This window comes from Monomorium pharaonis, chromosome 4 (genome assembly GCF_013373865.1).
Source record: "Monomorium pharaonis isolate MP-MQ-018 chromosome 4, ASM1337386v2, whole genome shotgun sequence".
NCBI lineage: Eukaryota > Metazoa > Arthropoda > Insecta > Hymenoptera > Formicidae > Monomorium > Monomorium pharaonis.
This window is the reverse complement of record NC_050470.1, coordinates 30,855,789-30,871,957: the sequence shown is the minus strand read 5'-3', so window position 1 is coordinate 30,871,957 and position 16,169 is coordinate 30,855,789. Positions and strand designations below refer to the sequence as shown.

The window sequence follows — 16,169 nt, the reverse complement described above, 5'->3', positions numbered from 1 at the left end:
AGAACGCGAAAAACAAGATCAAAATGTTTATAAAATAAGCAGGTATTAAAAAAGAAATTATTTCTTTTTATTAACCTTTATTAATACACCAAACATTTCACCTGTATCTCCGTCATAGTATAAAATTGTATAAACGTCATATATAATATATATTATGATACATTTATATTATTATACATATATCATCATCAAGCAATTAACTTGCCACATATGATGCCGAATGTGATATTTTAATATTTTGCATTACCTCGCCAAGTTATCTACCTCTAATCACTTTAAAATACAATTAAAGCGCATTGCACATTATTGGAATTTAATTTATCTCAGAGAAAATAATGCGAAGTCTTGAAACTTTCTATTCGTGTTCATATTGCGTGACTTTATTTTCATATATATAATTGTGTAAAACAGCAAACTTTTATATATTCTTCTCCATCCTCATATAAAAATGTATTAGTTTCTATATATAATATTTTAAAAATGTGGAATATCTAATAAAAAGTATAATTACTTCAAGAAAAGTAAATTTAATAAACTACTTTGTTTCAACAGATTTTTTTTTTTTTTTTTAACAATTTTTAATGCTTCTATTTGTGGTATTATTTACAGTATAACTCCTATGCGTTTATTGTGTACCTATTTATAGAAGCATTTAAATTTTATATTTAATTGAAACTTATATAAAATATTTTTTGTTTTAATCCATACTCTTGTAAAAGCATAGTAAAAACCTATAAATTTTTAATATGACTATTAATCAACAGCTGATTTAAACAAACATAATATCAAAAAACAATCAAAGTTCCACGTCTAAAATTTTCACATAAGTTCCTGAAAAGTTATTCTAAAATAAAAAAATAATAAGTATAAATATAATTCATGTATACTGCTTATGATGCATATAACTGCGTTTGTACAACAGCGTATAATTGCATCTTAGGGAGCGACAATACAATTATATTATACTTTGTGCAACAATATATTGCGGTTGATTCGAGAGTAATTTGAAAGTTATAAAATATATTTTATATAGAACGCGATTTAGGAGTACCGTTATATGGTACAATAGAAGTAATGCTCATTGCTTCATCGGAATGTAAATGCATAAACTTCGCGTTTCAATACACGCGTGTAATTGTTCTGGATTCAATTGAGAACATTTTACTACTATTTACCACAGCTAAATGATGAGCTGTTGAGATTATATATACATATATAAATGTACATTATAGAAAGATTATTCAAAATGTTTATATCACTTGTCTCAAAATAAGAAGTATAAAATGTATTAATATTTTGAGATCCGCAGAAAGCATAATGCCATCGCATAAATTTCGATGTTAAACTGAACACACACGTTCAAGTAAACTTGTCAAGTATGCATATGCAAGCATGCTTGTTTATTGTATAAATAATAAAAACTGCAAATTTATTGAATAAATAATAAAACTGCATAGTTATTTTTATTCAAGCAAGTGACTGAAGCAAATATGAAAAATTATTAAATATGCTTGCACCAAACTAACTTGTTAAATTAAACTGGAACGTGTAGTGGTGTAGCAGACTCAATTCAGATCGAAAGTTGTGAATAAAATTATATTGCAACATATACCAAAAAATTGTGCTCTTTAATTCTTTCTTCTTTATCCATAATTGTTTAACTTAATCAATTATAATTAATAATGTGACTACACGAAACACTTAAAAATTTTTACTTAGTGCAAATAACTATTTACACTTTTTTAAAATTTGCTTCTCAATCGCATGTTTTATTCTCATTATTTAATTTTTAATTTCTATTTACTTAAAAAGTAATTATTTAGTATATTCACATAATTATTTTTAAGCTGCACACATATGTACAAGTTTTTCGGAGCTATCAAATTTATCGAAACTCTAGATGATAAAACTGTAGTTATCACAAACAGGGACCTTGCATTCCGGTTGCATACTTGATAAGTTTACTTGAACGTATGTGAAAATATTAATTTTATTTAAAAGCAAAAAAAACAATATTTTAGTTTTTCAATAGGCATTTTTATATCGACTCATGTTTATGGTAAAAATGTACAACTCAATTCGTATCATATCCATGGTTTGTTTCAGTGAAAAAGATGGTGGAACAGCTTAATACATACGCGAACCGCAAAGTTTAATAGAAGAATTTATATATTGTATAAATTATTTATCTTCATTTGCATACAAATTGTTTTTTTTTTTTTTTAAGGATAATGTTGCGAAGTAGTTTAAATTTTTTCAAAATTCATAGTTATAAATTTGCATAAATGTGCACAATATAGTCTTGATTTTTACTATATAAGTCTGTCAATGCATATTCTAAAAATATACAAGATGAAGATATTAGAAAACTTCTGTACTACTCTTATGTTCCAAATATTATTTCAGAGACTGTACATTTGTATGTATAAAGTATCAAAATTATGACGAACATCATGCGCGAGAATATAATACGAAATAATTTTATTATCAATTAATTTTATACGAATAACTTTTTTTTGCATCACCAATATATACAAGGCTATTCTTATCTTATCTGTCTGTTTATTCCAATTAAAGCTTTATCGGAAATCTGAATTTTATAACACACTAAATTACATATCATAATGAAATTCCGATAATGTAATGTTTTTGATAGATAGACAGAGAAAGAGAAAGCGCGCGAGAAAGAGACAGAAACGTATTTTGCTTCATGTGCTATCTTAGCAAATTCTGCACTTTGAATATCTTACAATCTCGAGCGAAGCAATTCGATCTTTTTAGCGGCGCGTTTCTGCAATTCAGGCAATTTCATAGCAAGCCCCATGTTTCCTTGAATCTTAACCTTCCCTTGGAAGAAAGCTTTCTGCGGATTTAATTTTCCAGAAATGAAATCGACAATGTCGGTATCGCTGATCGTGAATGTTACGTCAGGTTTTGTTTTGCCATTATATTCGACTTTGCCTTTGCCTGTTTTTGCATCCACAATCCAATATCCTTCGGCGCCACCGGGACCATTTATAACTTTGAATCCGTAAATCCCGCGTGCTTTTTCGATTAACCCGTCTTCGTCTTCCTCCATAGCGATTGCCAGCGTCTTGAATAGTATGTCCGCTTGGAAAATGCTCGAATCGGCAGCGACGTTTGTATTCTTTCTGACAATCGCTTGATTCGGGAAGCCCAAGCGATAGAGAGCTACCATTACTGCACCACCTAAACCTATATTATGTTGAAGTGCCAATTTTGCGCCTGGCACCTGCCTCTTTCCAGCTTGACCGCGAAGTTGCCAGGTAAGTTCGGCACACTGCGCTAACCCTGTGGCGCCAAGAGGATGTCCTTTCGAGATCAAACCGCCGCTCGGATTTACAACATACTTGCCGCCGTAGGTGTTGTCTCCAGCATCTACCAATTTGCCGCCCTCACCAGGACCACACAATCCCAAGGATTCATAAGTGATTAACTCGTTTACAGAGAAGCAGTCATGTAGTTCTACCACGTTTACGTCACTTGGCTTGTAGTTTGTTGATGCAAAGAGTTTTTCAGCTGCGTTTTTCGTCATTTCATATCTACAAAATATTATAATTGAATTAGTAAACATATTTTAGATTAATCTAATCAAGAAACGTAATAGCTCTTATTTGTTTCTCGTACCCAACAATATTCATGCATGATCGAGTATTAAATGATGCGGTTGTGTCAGTGCACATTGTCATAGCCACAATTTCAACGGCCTGTGACTCTAAGTGATGTTTTCGAACAAAGTCCTCATTAGCTAGAATGGCAGCTGCCGCACCATCAGAAGTGGGACAACACTGGAGCTTTGTCAGTACATCACCTACTTTGGGAGAGTTCATTATTTGTTGCAAAGAATATGCCTCTTGGAATTGAGAGTTTGGATTGTTCGTTGAATGCAAATGGTTCTTGTACGCAATCTTTGCAAAATGCTCGGGTTTTGTGCCATATTTTTTCATATGCTCTATCCCAGCATTGCTAAAAAATTGAGGGACTGCAGGACCTTCAGAAAAACCTGCACAATCGACAATTGTAAGATAAACAAAATAAATATATAAAATACATGTGAAATAAATATATGAAATACTATTCTATTGTGTCTTAAGCGCCTATTCTATAACTCTTACTATGTTGTCAATATCGTTAGACTATTATCACAAGTATCTTGTATGGTAAAAAGCTACACAACAAAATATCAACACTGTCATTAAGAGTTGCAGAACAGTGAAGTTCCTGTAGCTCACCTGCAATTTCCCCCATAAGTTCAAAATGCTTATCCATAGGATTTGTACGATCCATAAACTTGGGAGTCAAAGAACCTCTTTCCATTTTCTCGAAGCCAAGTGCAAGGACGCAATCCGCATTGCCGCTCTCGATAATCTGCTTGCCGAGGTAAAGAGCGGTCGAGCCGGTAGCACAGTTGTTGTTGACATTGTAAACGGGACACCCGGTGAGCCCAATCTGGTAAACAGCCCTTTGACCGCAGGTCGACTCACCGTACACGTACCCAACGCAGACGGCCTTCACGTCGTTGTAGACCACGCGTGCGTCCTCCAGGGCCTTGGTCACCGCCTCCTTTGCCATGTCCGGGTAGTCGAAATTGTTCCTGCTGCCGGGCTTCTCGAACTTTGTCATCCCAACGCCGATCACATATACTTTGGGTTTTTGAACCATTTTGACGATCTGTCTTCTCGATTGCAAGAATGAAACACCGGGAAATCTTCGTCAAGCGGACACTAGCGTGAGCTTAGTCCGCGTTCCTTTTGCGAGAAAGTTCTCTCTTGCGTGCCGGAGGTTGCGTGGAGGTTGCGAAAGTAGTGAAACGAAGAGTTGGAAAAAAACTGACGACGCACGTAACGACGCTGCTGCGAGACTGCCTAGATCGGTCGTACTCAACTTCGAGACGTACTCCGCCCGCTGGACTTTAATCCTCCTTCATATATCGCGCGGCAAAAAGGATTGGGAAACTGCGATGACAAAGCGGTTTCCAAGCGGTTTTCTGAGTTCGAGATAATGACCGACAATCACAACACTTGGTCACGGTGCGAATGACGACCTAGATCGACATCTCTGATAAAAATCATACGCTTCGTGCAAGGCGTTTATTACTGTGTTCTCTACAATTATTTAAATATATATATATATATTTTTTTTTGTAGAAAACTACAAAAAAAATTTTGCAATGGAAATTAAAGAGCTGTAATGTGTTTATATCCTTATCAATTGAAATTCATAAATATTAATATTTTTTTGCTGACAGAAAACATTTATATATATTTTGCGAATTATTAAAACGTCACACATAATTTATTTAAGTTGACGTTTACATGGCAAACTGAATGCGATTAATCATTATATAAATAAAAATACATAATATTCAATTATTATATATATATATTTTTATATATCAGTTTTTTTATTTTTGAATATATTTACAATTTAATTATAAATAACATCCGTTGTTTGCCATGTAAATTTAAATTATGCATGACGTTTTAATAATTTGTAAAACATATCATTGCCATTGGTCAGCAAAAAAAGATTAATTAATATTTATGAACTCCAACCGATAATAATATAACTATTACAGCTTTTTAATCTCCATTGCAAATCTATTTTTCCATCGCGCTTTTAGTGAATAAATGGGATAAGTTGAAGGACAAGTAATGATTATGCATTTATCGCAAAATTAAAAGCCCTCTGTTTTACCGACATTTTTTAAATAAATTAATTTTTTAATTAGCTTCATAGAATTGCAAAAGTCTTTTACAGAATTAAAAGTATACATATAAAAATCAAGAGAAGAACGGTCGAGTATTTTATCAAAAACGAAAAAAGAAATTATTTTTGATAGTAGAACTACAAATTTTAAGTTATCACAATAATTGACAAAATATTTGCTCAATATACAAAATCTATGATATACATTATGTATATGTGCAAAATGGAACATTTCTCTAGGAATAACATATACAAAACAATATCGTGCAATTAAAATTAAGATTAAAAGTTTAGAAAATAAGATAATAGATACTTTAACCTAATAATTTTTATAATTGCAAATCCAGATGATAGAGGATGATAATAAAAAATTCTTAAAATTTGAAAAAAATTTTATTCTTAATTAATATTAATACGTGTACTTTAATTCTGGAAAAAGATTTCCAAATTTATAAAAGAAATACACATAAAATCTTAATTGTTAATGACGATAATGCACGAATGACTCTACGTTATCGATAATTAAAAATCATATATTAAAGATCGTATTTTTAATCGAGAAAGCAAGGACGAATTAATAATGATTATGCATTTATTAGCAAAATTAATAAGATGCGTAATATTAAAAATCGTGCATTAAAGATCGTATTTTAAATTAAGAAAATTTTCTAATTATAGACATTCCTAAAAGACAGTGATCCGAGATAATTATAAAAACGGATTTGATATGTAATATTTCTGTTTTTTAATTGCGTTTATCTTTTTATATCCGACAATTATTGGCATAAAAATAAAAAAAAATCTAATTGCAATATTATAACTTTCGCTTTAAAACATTTGATTGGTCAAAATCATTTTTTGTGAAATTTTTTGTTTTGATTGGACAATAAAATGCTTTCCGTAAAAATGGAGTCAGAAAGCGTATTAAAAATTAAAGTTTTTTTCCGTAGTATAAAATAATTCTTTGCCCTCCTCATTGTTATGCGTACTTTGATGCTGTAAAAACATTATGGAGTTTCTACGAAACGATATATTTTCTAATAAAAGGAAAATGTATGGATCTCTTTAAAGCGCCGCGCAATGGCGTAGCCCCGGTGTCGTCGGTCTACGTCGCTGGACATCGCTGGACGGCGCCGCCGCGCCGTGCCGGCCATTGCCAGCCATTGCGCGCTCGTGTTTTGGATGCAGGCCGAAAAGATGGCGGACCGTTGTTTTCAAGATCGCTCGCGTTCACGGTACGTCGGCGGAATACGACGTGGAAGCACGGCACGACTTTGAGGGGATCCCGATTCGACTCGACATGCCGGGCGCGCGGTAATCCCGGTTGCGCGGTACATCGCCGTTGTGTCAGTGACAATCGCGCGTGCGAGTGTGCGACCCGTGCCCCGTGCGACCGCATCGCGCAGCGCTCGCCGCATCATCTCTTAGACGGCGTCGTCGTCGTCGTCATCGTGGTCGTGGTCGTGGTCGGGGGTTGTAGTGGTGTTGATGGTGGTCGTTCCTGTTGTCCCGTGCGAGACGGTGTAAATCACGCACATATCTCCGGATTCCGATATAATCTCAATTACGTGCCGCCGGCGTGAGGACGCCGTCGAGTCGGCAAAATGGTTCACGCGTTTCCTCGCGAGTTTTTCTAACCCCCTCCTCCGTTGCTGTTTACTGCTGCTCCGCAAGAGCGAGACGCGATTTGGTTAGGTTGCTCTCGCGAGTCGAGGTTGCCCGCGCGAATTCTATGACACCGGAACGCCGCCGTCGCGCCTGCTTCCCGCGGCGGTCCACGTTGACGATGTGACGCGCCGTCGGGGTCTGCGATTTTCTTTCGCGTAATCCCGTAATGGATAACGTGATGGCGAACCTCGATTTCGACGCGGAGCAGTTTGAGCGGAGGCTCTTCACGCTGAAGGACTCGCAGGAGTCCATCCAGGGCCTTTCCGCGTGGTGTTTGGATAGACGGCAACATCACAAGAAAATTGTTGCCACGTGGTTGCAAGTTTTAAAGAAAGGTAAAACGTCAAGTCGTCGGCTTTCTATGATTCTCTAATAGATGTAGGAATGTAGAATTTTTTAGGGATAAGCCTACCTATTGTGTTGGATTCATATTTTTATCGTTTAGATTATCGTTAGACGTACAATTTTGAAAGATACATAGTTTTTAGATATATAAGGTTCTTTTTTTTTCTATGCAACAGTGAAAGTTGAACATCGGCTCACGTTGTTCTATTTGGCAAACGACGTTATTCAGTACTCGAAGAGGAAGAATTTCGAGTTTGTGGAGTCATGGGGTACATTTCTGCAACGCGCGACACCCATGGTTCGCGACGAGAAAGTAAAACATCGCATATTGAGGATCTTCAAAATTTGGGATCAACGGCAAGTCTACGACGAAGAGTTCCTCGCCGATCTATCTGGCTTGATTTCGGCAGCACCAAAAAAGAAATTGGATCCCCAGCCATCCACACAGCCCGAAGAGTTTCAGGCGGCGTTACTCATCTCCACGATGAGGTCTTGCGCAACTCTGGAGCAAGCTACCGACGCTAGACTGCGCGATCTTCGGGAGAGTAACATAGATATAGAATCTGCAGAGGAGTTACGTGCATCACTAAAGGACAGGAGACGCATGGAGGATGCGGAAAAAGAGATAGATATTGTCGCTAGGAACGTCGAGAATTATGTTAAATCGTTAGAAGCAGAAATTGGAGAAAGGAAACAAGTACTTGAGTTGTTGGAGCAAGCAGATCAGTTTTATGAGACTCAACGTGGAGAAGTTAAAATAGTGACAAATGTAAGTGTTTAAACTTTACAAACAAACAATTTAATATCACTCATTTCTTATGTTATATTTTTCATAGGCGTATCGGAATTTTGGCAGTCGTGTCAAAAATTTAAAGAAAAAACTGGACGAATTACTGCCTACATTTGTCTCGCCTATACCGTCGCCGGACATAAATGCACCTTCGCCAAGTCCTGACAGTGATATAGAGCTACCAGGAGATGAGCCAGTGAACAATCAGTCTGAAATGCTCGATGTAGCACCACCATCTCTTTATGGTTCTTATTCTCACGAGTATGATCCTACACCTGTACCTGCGCCTGATATGGTGCAAGGCAATGAATCAACAGATTTCACCAATAATTTCCCTTCCTTTATAGGAGGAAATGTAGACTTTGGTAACATGGTAAGATGGAACAATGATGGCATACATATTTAACAAAGGACAATTTTGCATTTGTATAAAAGTTTTTATTTTATGTTTTTTGTTTTTGTTTTTTTAGAGAAACTTGTTTAATGAAAACTCTGAGGCACCTGGAATGCCTCAGCAGTACAATGAGTCTTTAGAGGTAATTTATTATCTTACCATATCTACACAATTCCATTAAAGTGTGCGTTTTTACGAGTCTCTTGATTTTCAGGCAAAACCAATAGAAGTAATCAATATGAGACCTTCGAAAAATGATAAGAACAATGCGGACTTCAATGTGTCGATTTTTCTGAAGACTGTTCTTCCATCTTCCGATGGAACGTCAGATTCGGGGGGAATTCCAGGTTTAGGCCTGGACGTTTCCGAAAATCGAGTGGAATCGCCGCAACGTCCCAACTATAGACATTCACCTTCGTTAGGACCAGTGACGCCGGTGATCTCAAGAATGATAGGCAGTCAGGGCACACCATCCCTCGGTGGAGGCAGTGGTTTAAACAATTGCCAGATGAGTCATAGCACTCCGTTATCGGTTCGCAATCTGTCCGAATCACACACTCCTTCTCCGTATTCCAGTCAAAATAGTCAAAGTAATATAACTGGTTCCTTTGATGGTCCTTCCAATGCCAACACAGTTGTTAATCCTTTACCTCCCCCACCCTTACCGCCGCCTATCTTTCTCGATGATGAGAATTGTTACAACAAGTTGCCTCCGAAATTTCCCACATGGACGCCACCGAACGAGGGTATTAAAGACGCGGCCAAATGGGAGGAAAAAGGTACAGGCAATGCTTTGCAAATTTAATCGTTGATTTTTTTATTGCTATACAGCAATGCAGCAATGACGTTTGTTACAGCAAATTTTGTTACATGTACAGGCAAGAACAGCATGAATCCCACGTGGCCTGGCGAAAGTGACGATAAAACCAAACCTTCGTGGATGGATGGCGATGGAGATAGATGGGACTCCAATAACGATTCCACATGGCCGGTCGGCGGCAGGACGAAAAATGATATGCTATCCGAGACTCCCGAATCGCCGCCTATGTATGAGAAAGCTGGTTTCGCCGAACCAGTAGAATACAACGAACCACAACCACAAGAATCTCTAAATACCACTGGAGATGTGGATCATAGGTAATACAGTTTCTATCAAAATATTATTCTTTACTTTTATATTATTGATCAATTACTGATATCATTTTTATATATTCGTATCATTTACAGAGTGATTCCAATCCCAATGACGCGTGAGAATCAGCTACCGTATCGTTTGATGAAAGCGGCAGATGTAGATCATCGTAATTTGATTAGCCTCACTGGTAGTCCGGCAAATCACCACAATGTTAGTGACCCCTCAGTGTCTTCTATATCCAACAACAACAATCTATGGTCTACAGGCGATCAGGATTATCGGTGAGCTTTATACTATTTTAATGAGAGAGTATTCACTTAATAACTAGACATATTTTTAATATAATTTTCATTTGTGTGTGCTCTTAGACATATTTAATATATTTTTATATGATTCATATAATTTAGGCGACACATGCAACCTGGCGACATTGTCGAGAGTGTTGACATGGAAATGTCAGATGATGAGACCGATAGCAAGCCAAAAGGCGGCAGGGTTCTCGTCGATCTCAGGTTGCAGGATCGCGACATGCGTGTTGGTGCACCGCCATCGTCCCATCACGACATGGATATGCGTATGATTCCTCTTCCCGTCGAACAAATGCCCGGTCCGCGCGATAATCAGCTCATGCAAGATATACACTTGATGCGTTCGGGACCACCTCCACCGCCACCTCTACCGCCATTTCAGCACCAAACTCAAAGTGGTTTCCGGCAAGAGCAGCCGGAATTTCTTCATTGTAAACAGCCGATAGAATTTCATCCAAATCAACCAAAGTTTCAGCAGAATAGACCACCCAACTTTCTTTCACGAAATCAACAGGACTTTCATTCAAATCAACAAGAATTTCGTCCGCTTCATCAATCACAGCAAGATTTTGAATATTGTGACAGAGAACACAATATTCGTTCTAAGCAAGATTTTTTGGCGGAATCACCAGGACGTGGGAGATACTCGCAATTGACGGATCATCAGCATCACGACAATTCATCTTTTCATAGAAATGAGTGGAACAATCGCGGTGGTGGAAACCGTAGTTTTCCGAGAAACCGCCGTGATAGATATTCGGAAGATCACAATGTACAAAAGCAACGGAATAATCTGATGAACAGTCGCAAGTCGAGATCGCAGGATCAGCAGCAACATCATCAGTTACAACCACCTGACACCACTATTATCTTTGACGAGGAGGGTATGCCGATTGGTATGCCTGAATTTGATCAGGATAATAACACGCTGACTAATAAAGTGAACATTCAAGCAGAACCGGAACACGATTCCGATAATTGTCCGAGCTCTTCGATATCACGTGCACGACGGACTTCGCATGATATGTCGAGTTCTCACGATCCTAAATGCAACCAGCAACAGCAGGATTATCAATCCGATCACGAGCAGCAGACTTCATCTCTGGTTGAGTCGAAAGACCAGCCATCGATAAATCAAATGACGGTTATTCCGATAAGGGTGGATAACGCCGGCGATGAATCGCAGCAAAAGCAGCACGTTCCTATTTCAGAATGTGAGGAGCACATCGAATTGACTGAGCATTCTAATCTCGCCGAGACGACAAATGTGACTGACAATGAGCCAAATAATCCAGGACAGAATATAAATTCTTCGGAAAAGGAATTATTAAATGAGTCATTAAGTTCGACCACTTTAGGTAAAGAGCTGAAGAGAACGGCGAACGGCAATTGCGATGAGCAAAGTCACGAAGAAGGAAGCTCCAACAAAAAAAGACCTCTTTTGCAAAATGGGCCGCAAATGCTAAATGATGATTTGTCTGGTCCGAACGGTCCCACACCGACAATGGAATCGCATCCCGCTATGTTATATGAATACGATGGTCCAAACTTTCGACCGCGCATTGGCGCCCCTTTTCCGATTTGGCGAGGCGGACCTCCTCCTCCTCCTCCTCCTCCTCTTCCTTCTAGAGGAGGCAGAGGAGGTTTCAGGGGTGGACCCCCTGTGGGACTACCGCGAGGTCCCTGGATGGACAGGGGGCCACGCGGCCCTGCACCTGGCAACTTCTCGCCGAGAGGATTGAAACGCGGAGGCAAATTTTGGGGCGGCGGTGGTTTCAGAGGCCGGGGACGAGGCAGTAACTGGTAGATAAAGCGAAAAAACTTTGAAAGACTCGACGACTGTTGTCGTAATCCAATCAGACACATGCGAAGCATTCTGCGTTTCGCTTTGTAAATAAATGAACCGACACACTTTGGCATTCACGTGCTCGTGAATTTAACATATACACATACATGCGTGCATTTACACACCAGACACACACACACACACACACACACACACACACAGAAACTTAAGATATACATATATAAAAATAGGACAGATTTGATTAGTTTCGAACAGTGATCTTCAGTAATGGAGATTCTTCTATGCGATTGATTCGCCTTTATAAATATATAAATAACAAACTATACATATAGATACATATACATATACATATACATATATAGATATATGCATATTTAGTACATGTTCGTTAAAATCTTAACGAGTGTTATCGAAGCGGCTTGTGTTCGCATACATGTATATATACACAAATGTGCTATTATCGAGTTCAGTAAATAATGATTAAGGGCAACGTATAATGAATCTGAACGTGATACGTCGCTCGTAATCGTTGCGGTAATGACCACAACAGTCGGTACTCCCATAATTTTATGTTAGGAAGATTTGTGTTGTTTATGTATGCGCAGAGAACGACTGTAACGATAAATTCGCTGTTTCGTAAAGGAAGACTGCCTTGAGGTCGACCATCAGAAATTGCAAAAAATCACGATAGTTAATTGACAACAGTTAATTGGTAATATTGGTCGATTGGAACTGAGCGTAATTTCATTGAGTTTAAATCTCTATATTGTAGATTTACGAGAATGATCGTTATGAGATGATTGGCAGAAAATGAACTTTTCCTCTTCGAAATTACGGCAGTTTCAATTTTTGATTAATAATATGTGTTTTTGACCCGATCGCTATGATCTATATTCCACGAGTCTTCTATTATTTCCTTTCCTCGTCCACTTTCAAAATAACAACTGCAATCACTTGTTTTCCCCCGCATAAACTTTTAACCCATCTGTTTTTGATCGAGGTTCATTATAAGAGAAGAGAAAAAGGAAAAATAAAAAAAACAGTCGTGTCAATGAACATTTTTAAGGTGTACTAATAAAATACAATGTTTACGTTCTGGTCCGCTTCGTACATTTTCCCTGTTATTTTTCGTTTATATTCGTAGATGATAAATGTTTTTTTTTTCATAGTTATTCAAGGAAAAAAAACGTCAATAATTAATCCGTTAATAATCTCAATCGAAAGCGACTTGTTTTGTGTTGCGAAAATTATAGAATCAAAAAATGTTTCGTTTTAACTATCGGTTCGAGATGTTCGATAGGCTGACAATTATAAGATGCTCTTGTAAATGCTCTTATAATTAATATTTTTCTGATTATGATCGAAAAGAAGATTATAAACCGAATAAGACTTTAATGCTGGAACGATACGCTTGCTTTATTAGCCTTTCGCAAAATTCTTTATTATTTTATAATTGCTATTCAAACATCACAAATTGTTAATCGCGAATTTCGAATTCTTGTTTAAAAGTCCTTAGAAAATGAAATAATTTTAATTTTTATTAGATCCCTTCAAAAAGGAATTAATTTTAATTTTTATTAAGTTCTTCAAAAATTAATTTTTATTATATCTGGTACGAACAGTACATTTATTCTCTACTCAATTTTACATTATGTTATATAGTTGATTTTATATTGTATTAAAGGCAAGCGAATCATTATGGCATTTGAATCTAGTGTAACAAGCGTAAAAAAACCAAAATTTTTCTCTCTCTTTCTATCACTTACTCTGTTTAATAAAATGGTATCGAGGACCTCTCTTTCTCTCTCTCTCTCTCTCTCTCTCTCTCTCTCTCTCTCTCTCTCTTTTTCTCTCTTTCTCTCTCTCTCTCTTTAACTCTCACGTTTGATCGACGAAACTGTTCTCTCGTTCTCGACGACGCCGTTTTACCGACGCACGCAGGCCATCATTCGTGACTCGTAAATGTATTGTTACGATTATTGAGAGAACGTAAAACGTACACATATAAATCTATACCATTTCGATATTATATTTGACCTGTCGTATTTCCTTCTTTCTTTTTTTTTTCTTTGTGAGGATCGTGATCTCAATATGCATTGCATTCTTCTCCTTTGATTTCTTCCGCACGTGATTGTAGAAATCTGAGGAAAAGATGCGATTTATTGATCCGTTTTATAGTTCGCTATTTGTTTCGTTCCTTTTCAACATCGTAGTAATGGCGATTAAATTAAATTAGTTCATCGGTCAGTGAGCAAAAACGAAGACTATATTGTACTACATCACGCGGGGTAGATCGGTAGGGAGAAAGGGAAGGAGGGGGTGAAAATGTGGAACACGCGCGTGGAATGTGCGGCCGCAATGTAATTTTATGAATAGGATAGCAATATTCAAAATATTTTCGGAAATCTTGCGTCTTGTTCTTACATAGCATATGTGTTGAGCAATTGTATGAAACTAATATTTTCGAAAGATGTAGGATATATCAGAAGATATATTTACGATATAGGCTGTCTCGGATAGGTGTAAATTAGTAATAAGATTTTATCCCCATGATATATGTACAGTTCACCATTTTTTTCATTTATTAAAAAAAATAAAGTCACACAATTTTTCTTTCTTTTAAATGAAACATTAACTGAAAATATATATAATAAACATTTACTTTTCCGATCTATTGTATTTATTGTGTATTTGTAACTAGCCAAAATTGTGTGAAGCTAGAGTTGATTTGAACTTAAATAAGATAAATTGTTAACTACTATTACAAGTAGCTGAATAGATAATTTCTTGTTATCAGCTTAAATTTTGTAGCTTAAATAAAAAAGTTTCTTACAGGTTGACGTGTTAAACAATTGAAAATTTACTGATAATTAAAATTAAACCTATGTTGAATTAGTTATTTCAATAAAACAGGGTGCTCCAAAAGTGTACATTAGCAGCAAAATCTCGGTTTTTAAATAATTATTTTATCCTTTTTTTTCTCTTGTATTAATGTAAAAAGTGTTTTTAACGTAAAATAATGGGAATCCTATTGATGATAACAATTACAGAAAAAGAAATAAATTGCTAATTTCTTAATTTTTTATTTTGTAATGGCAAATCAAGAGTTACTTGAACAATAATTTAAAATAAAAATTTTTAACATGCAAAAATCTTTTTTGAAATTTTATAACAATTACTGATGTACATCATATTTGAGACAGCCTGTACATTCTCTCGTGTACATACTACGCCTTTTCTTCCAGAAACTAGTTTGCACTTAAATTTTCAATAATAGAATCATCCATCATTATCAAATATATACAATTTGTATGGACTTAGTATGAGAATTTTATTTAAAAGTGCCTTTTTCGCTAAAATAAATCTCAATCTTACTTTTGTGGCGAAAAAATAACGTATCTAATGGAAGAGGGATATGTATATGACAAAATTACAAATACTTCTACAATTTAATTAGTCGAATATGTATACGAATAACAAAAGATAATATATAGTGAAAAAATGAAAGAGAGAGAGAGAGAGAGAGAGAGAGAGAGAGGGAGGGAGGAAGGGAGAGTGGGAAGTAGAAATCGATCCAAAGTTCTATTAATAAATGACCCGGGAAAAATGGTCCACATATAGTCGTACATATGCATATATATGATTATATGTAAAATATATATGTTTTTTCTCTTGTATCTTTATTTAAACAGGAAAGAAAAACTTGTGTGCTGAAGATATATATATACACATATAAGAATAATCAGAAAAATAATTTTCAAAAGTAAAATTTGAAAAAAAGTTATACATTATATACAATTAAACATGTATAAACTTATATAATTGTATATAGAATCTTTTATAATATAATCGCATTTTTACTTTTTGTAAAAAATTAAATTATTTTTTAAATTATGCATTTTTTATTATTTTTATATATACGTAGAGATTGTGTAAAAGAAAGAAAACATACGTGAATATATTTTACATATAATTATATATATATATACATA

At 36.0% G+C, this 16,169-nt stretch overlaps 2 protein-coding genes across 3 annotated transcripts; one reads left to right on the top strand and one right to left on the bottom strand.

Moving 5' to 3' along the window:
- Positions 1-60: 60 nt before the first annotated feature.
- LOC105840706 (non-specific lipid-transfer protein) lies at positions 61-4,984 on the bottom strand. Its single transcript, XM_012687721.3, has 3 exons — positions 4,254-4,984; positions 3,649-4,024; positions 61-3,563 (listed from the first exon to the last, which is right to left on the bottom strand). The coding sequence occupies exons 1-3, from the start codon at positions 4,681-4,683 to the stop codon at positions 2,747-2,749; spliced, it is 1,623 nt and encodes a 540-aa protein (XP_012543175.1). The 5' UTR covers positions 4,684-4,984; the 3' UTR covers positions 61-2,746.
- Positions 4,985-6,894: 1,910 nt separating this feature from the next.
- LOC105840707 lies at positions 6,895-14,801 on the top strand. 2 transcript variants are annotated; one of them, XM_012687722.3, is made up of 8 exons: positions 6,895-7,733; positions 7,920-8,512; positions 8,580-8,906; positions 9,004-9,069; positions 9,142-9,706; positions 9,785-10,064; positions 10,155-10,343; positions 10,470-14,801. In XM_012687722.3, exons 1-8 carry the CDS (start codon positions 7,565-7,567, stop codon positions 12,175-12,177), a joined length of 3,897 nt encoding a protein of 1,298 aa, XP_012543176.1. In that variant the 5' UTR covers positions 6,895-7,564; the 3' UTR covers positions 12,178-14,801. The 2 variants fall into 2 exon arrangements, with proteins under 2 accessions (XP_012543176.1, XP_012543177.1); XM_012687723.3 differs by having other exon boundaries at positions 6,897-7,733; positions 9,806-10,064.
- The last annotated feature ends 1,368 nt before the right edge of the window (positions 14,802-16,169 follow it).

Bases quoted from the DNA above. Each gene is read 5' to 3' on its own strand.
- LOC105840706 (XM_012687721.3), bottom strand. From the start codon at position 4,683: ATGGTTCAAAAACCCAAAGTATATGTGATCGGCGTTGGGATGACAAAG. The intron at 4,025-4,253 runs GTGAGCTACAGG...TCGATTGTGCAG, and splicing joins ACTTATGGGGGAAATTGCAG to GTTTTTCTGAAGGTCCTGCA. The intron at 3,564-3,648 runs GTACGAGAAACA...AATATTTTGTAG, and splicing joins TCATGCATGAATATTGTTGG to ATATGAAATGACGAAAAACG.
- LOC105840707 (XM_012687722.3), top strand. From the start codon at position 7,565: ATGGATAACGTGATGGCGAACCTCGATTTCGACGCGGAGCAGTTTGAG. The intron at 8,513-8,579 runs GTAAGTGTTTAA...TATTTTTCATAG, and splicing joins AAGTTAAAATAGTGACAAAT to GCGTATCGGAATTTTGGCAG. The intron at 10,065-10,154 runs GTAATACAGTTT...TATCATTTACAG, and splicing joins ACTGGAGATGTGGATCATAG to AGTGATTCCAATCCCAATGA.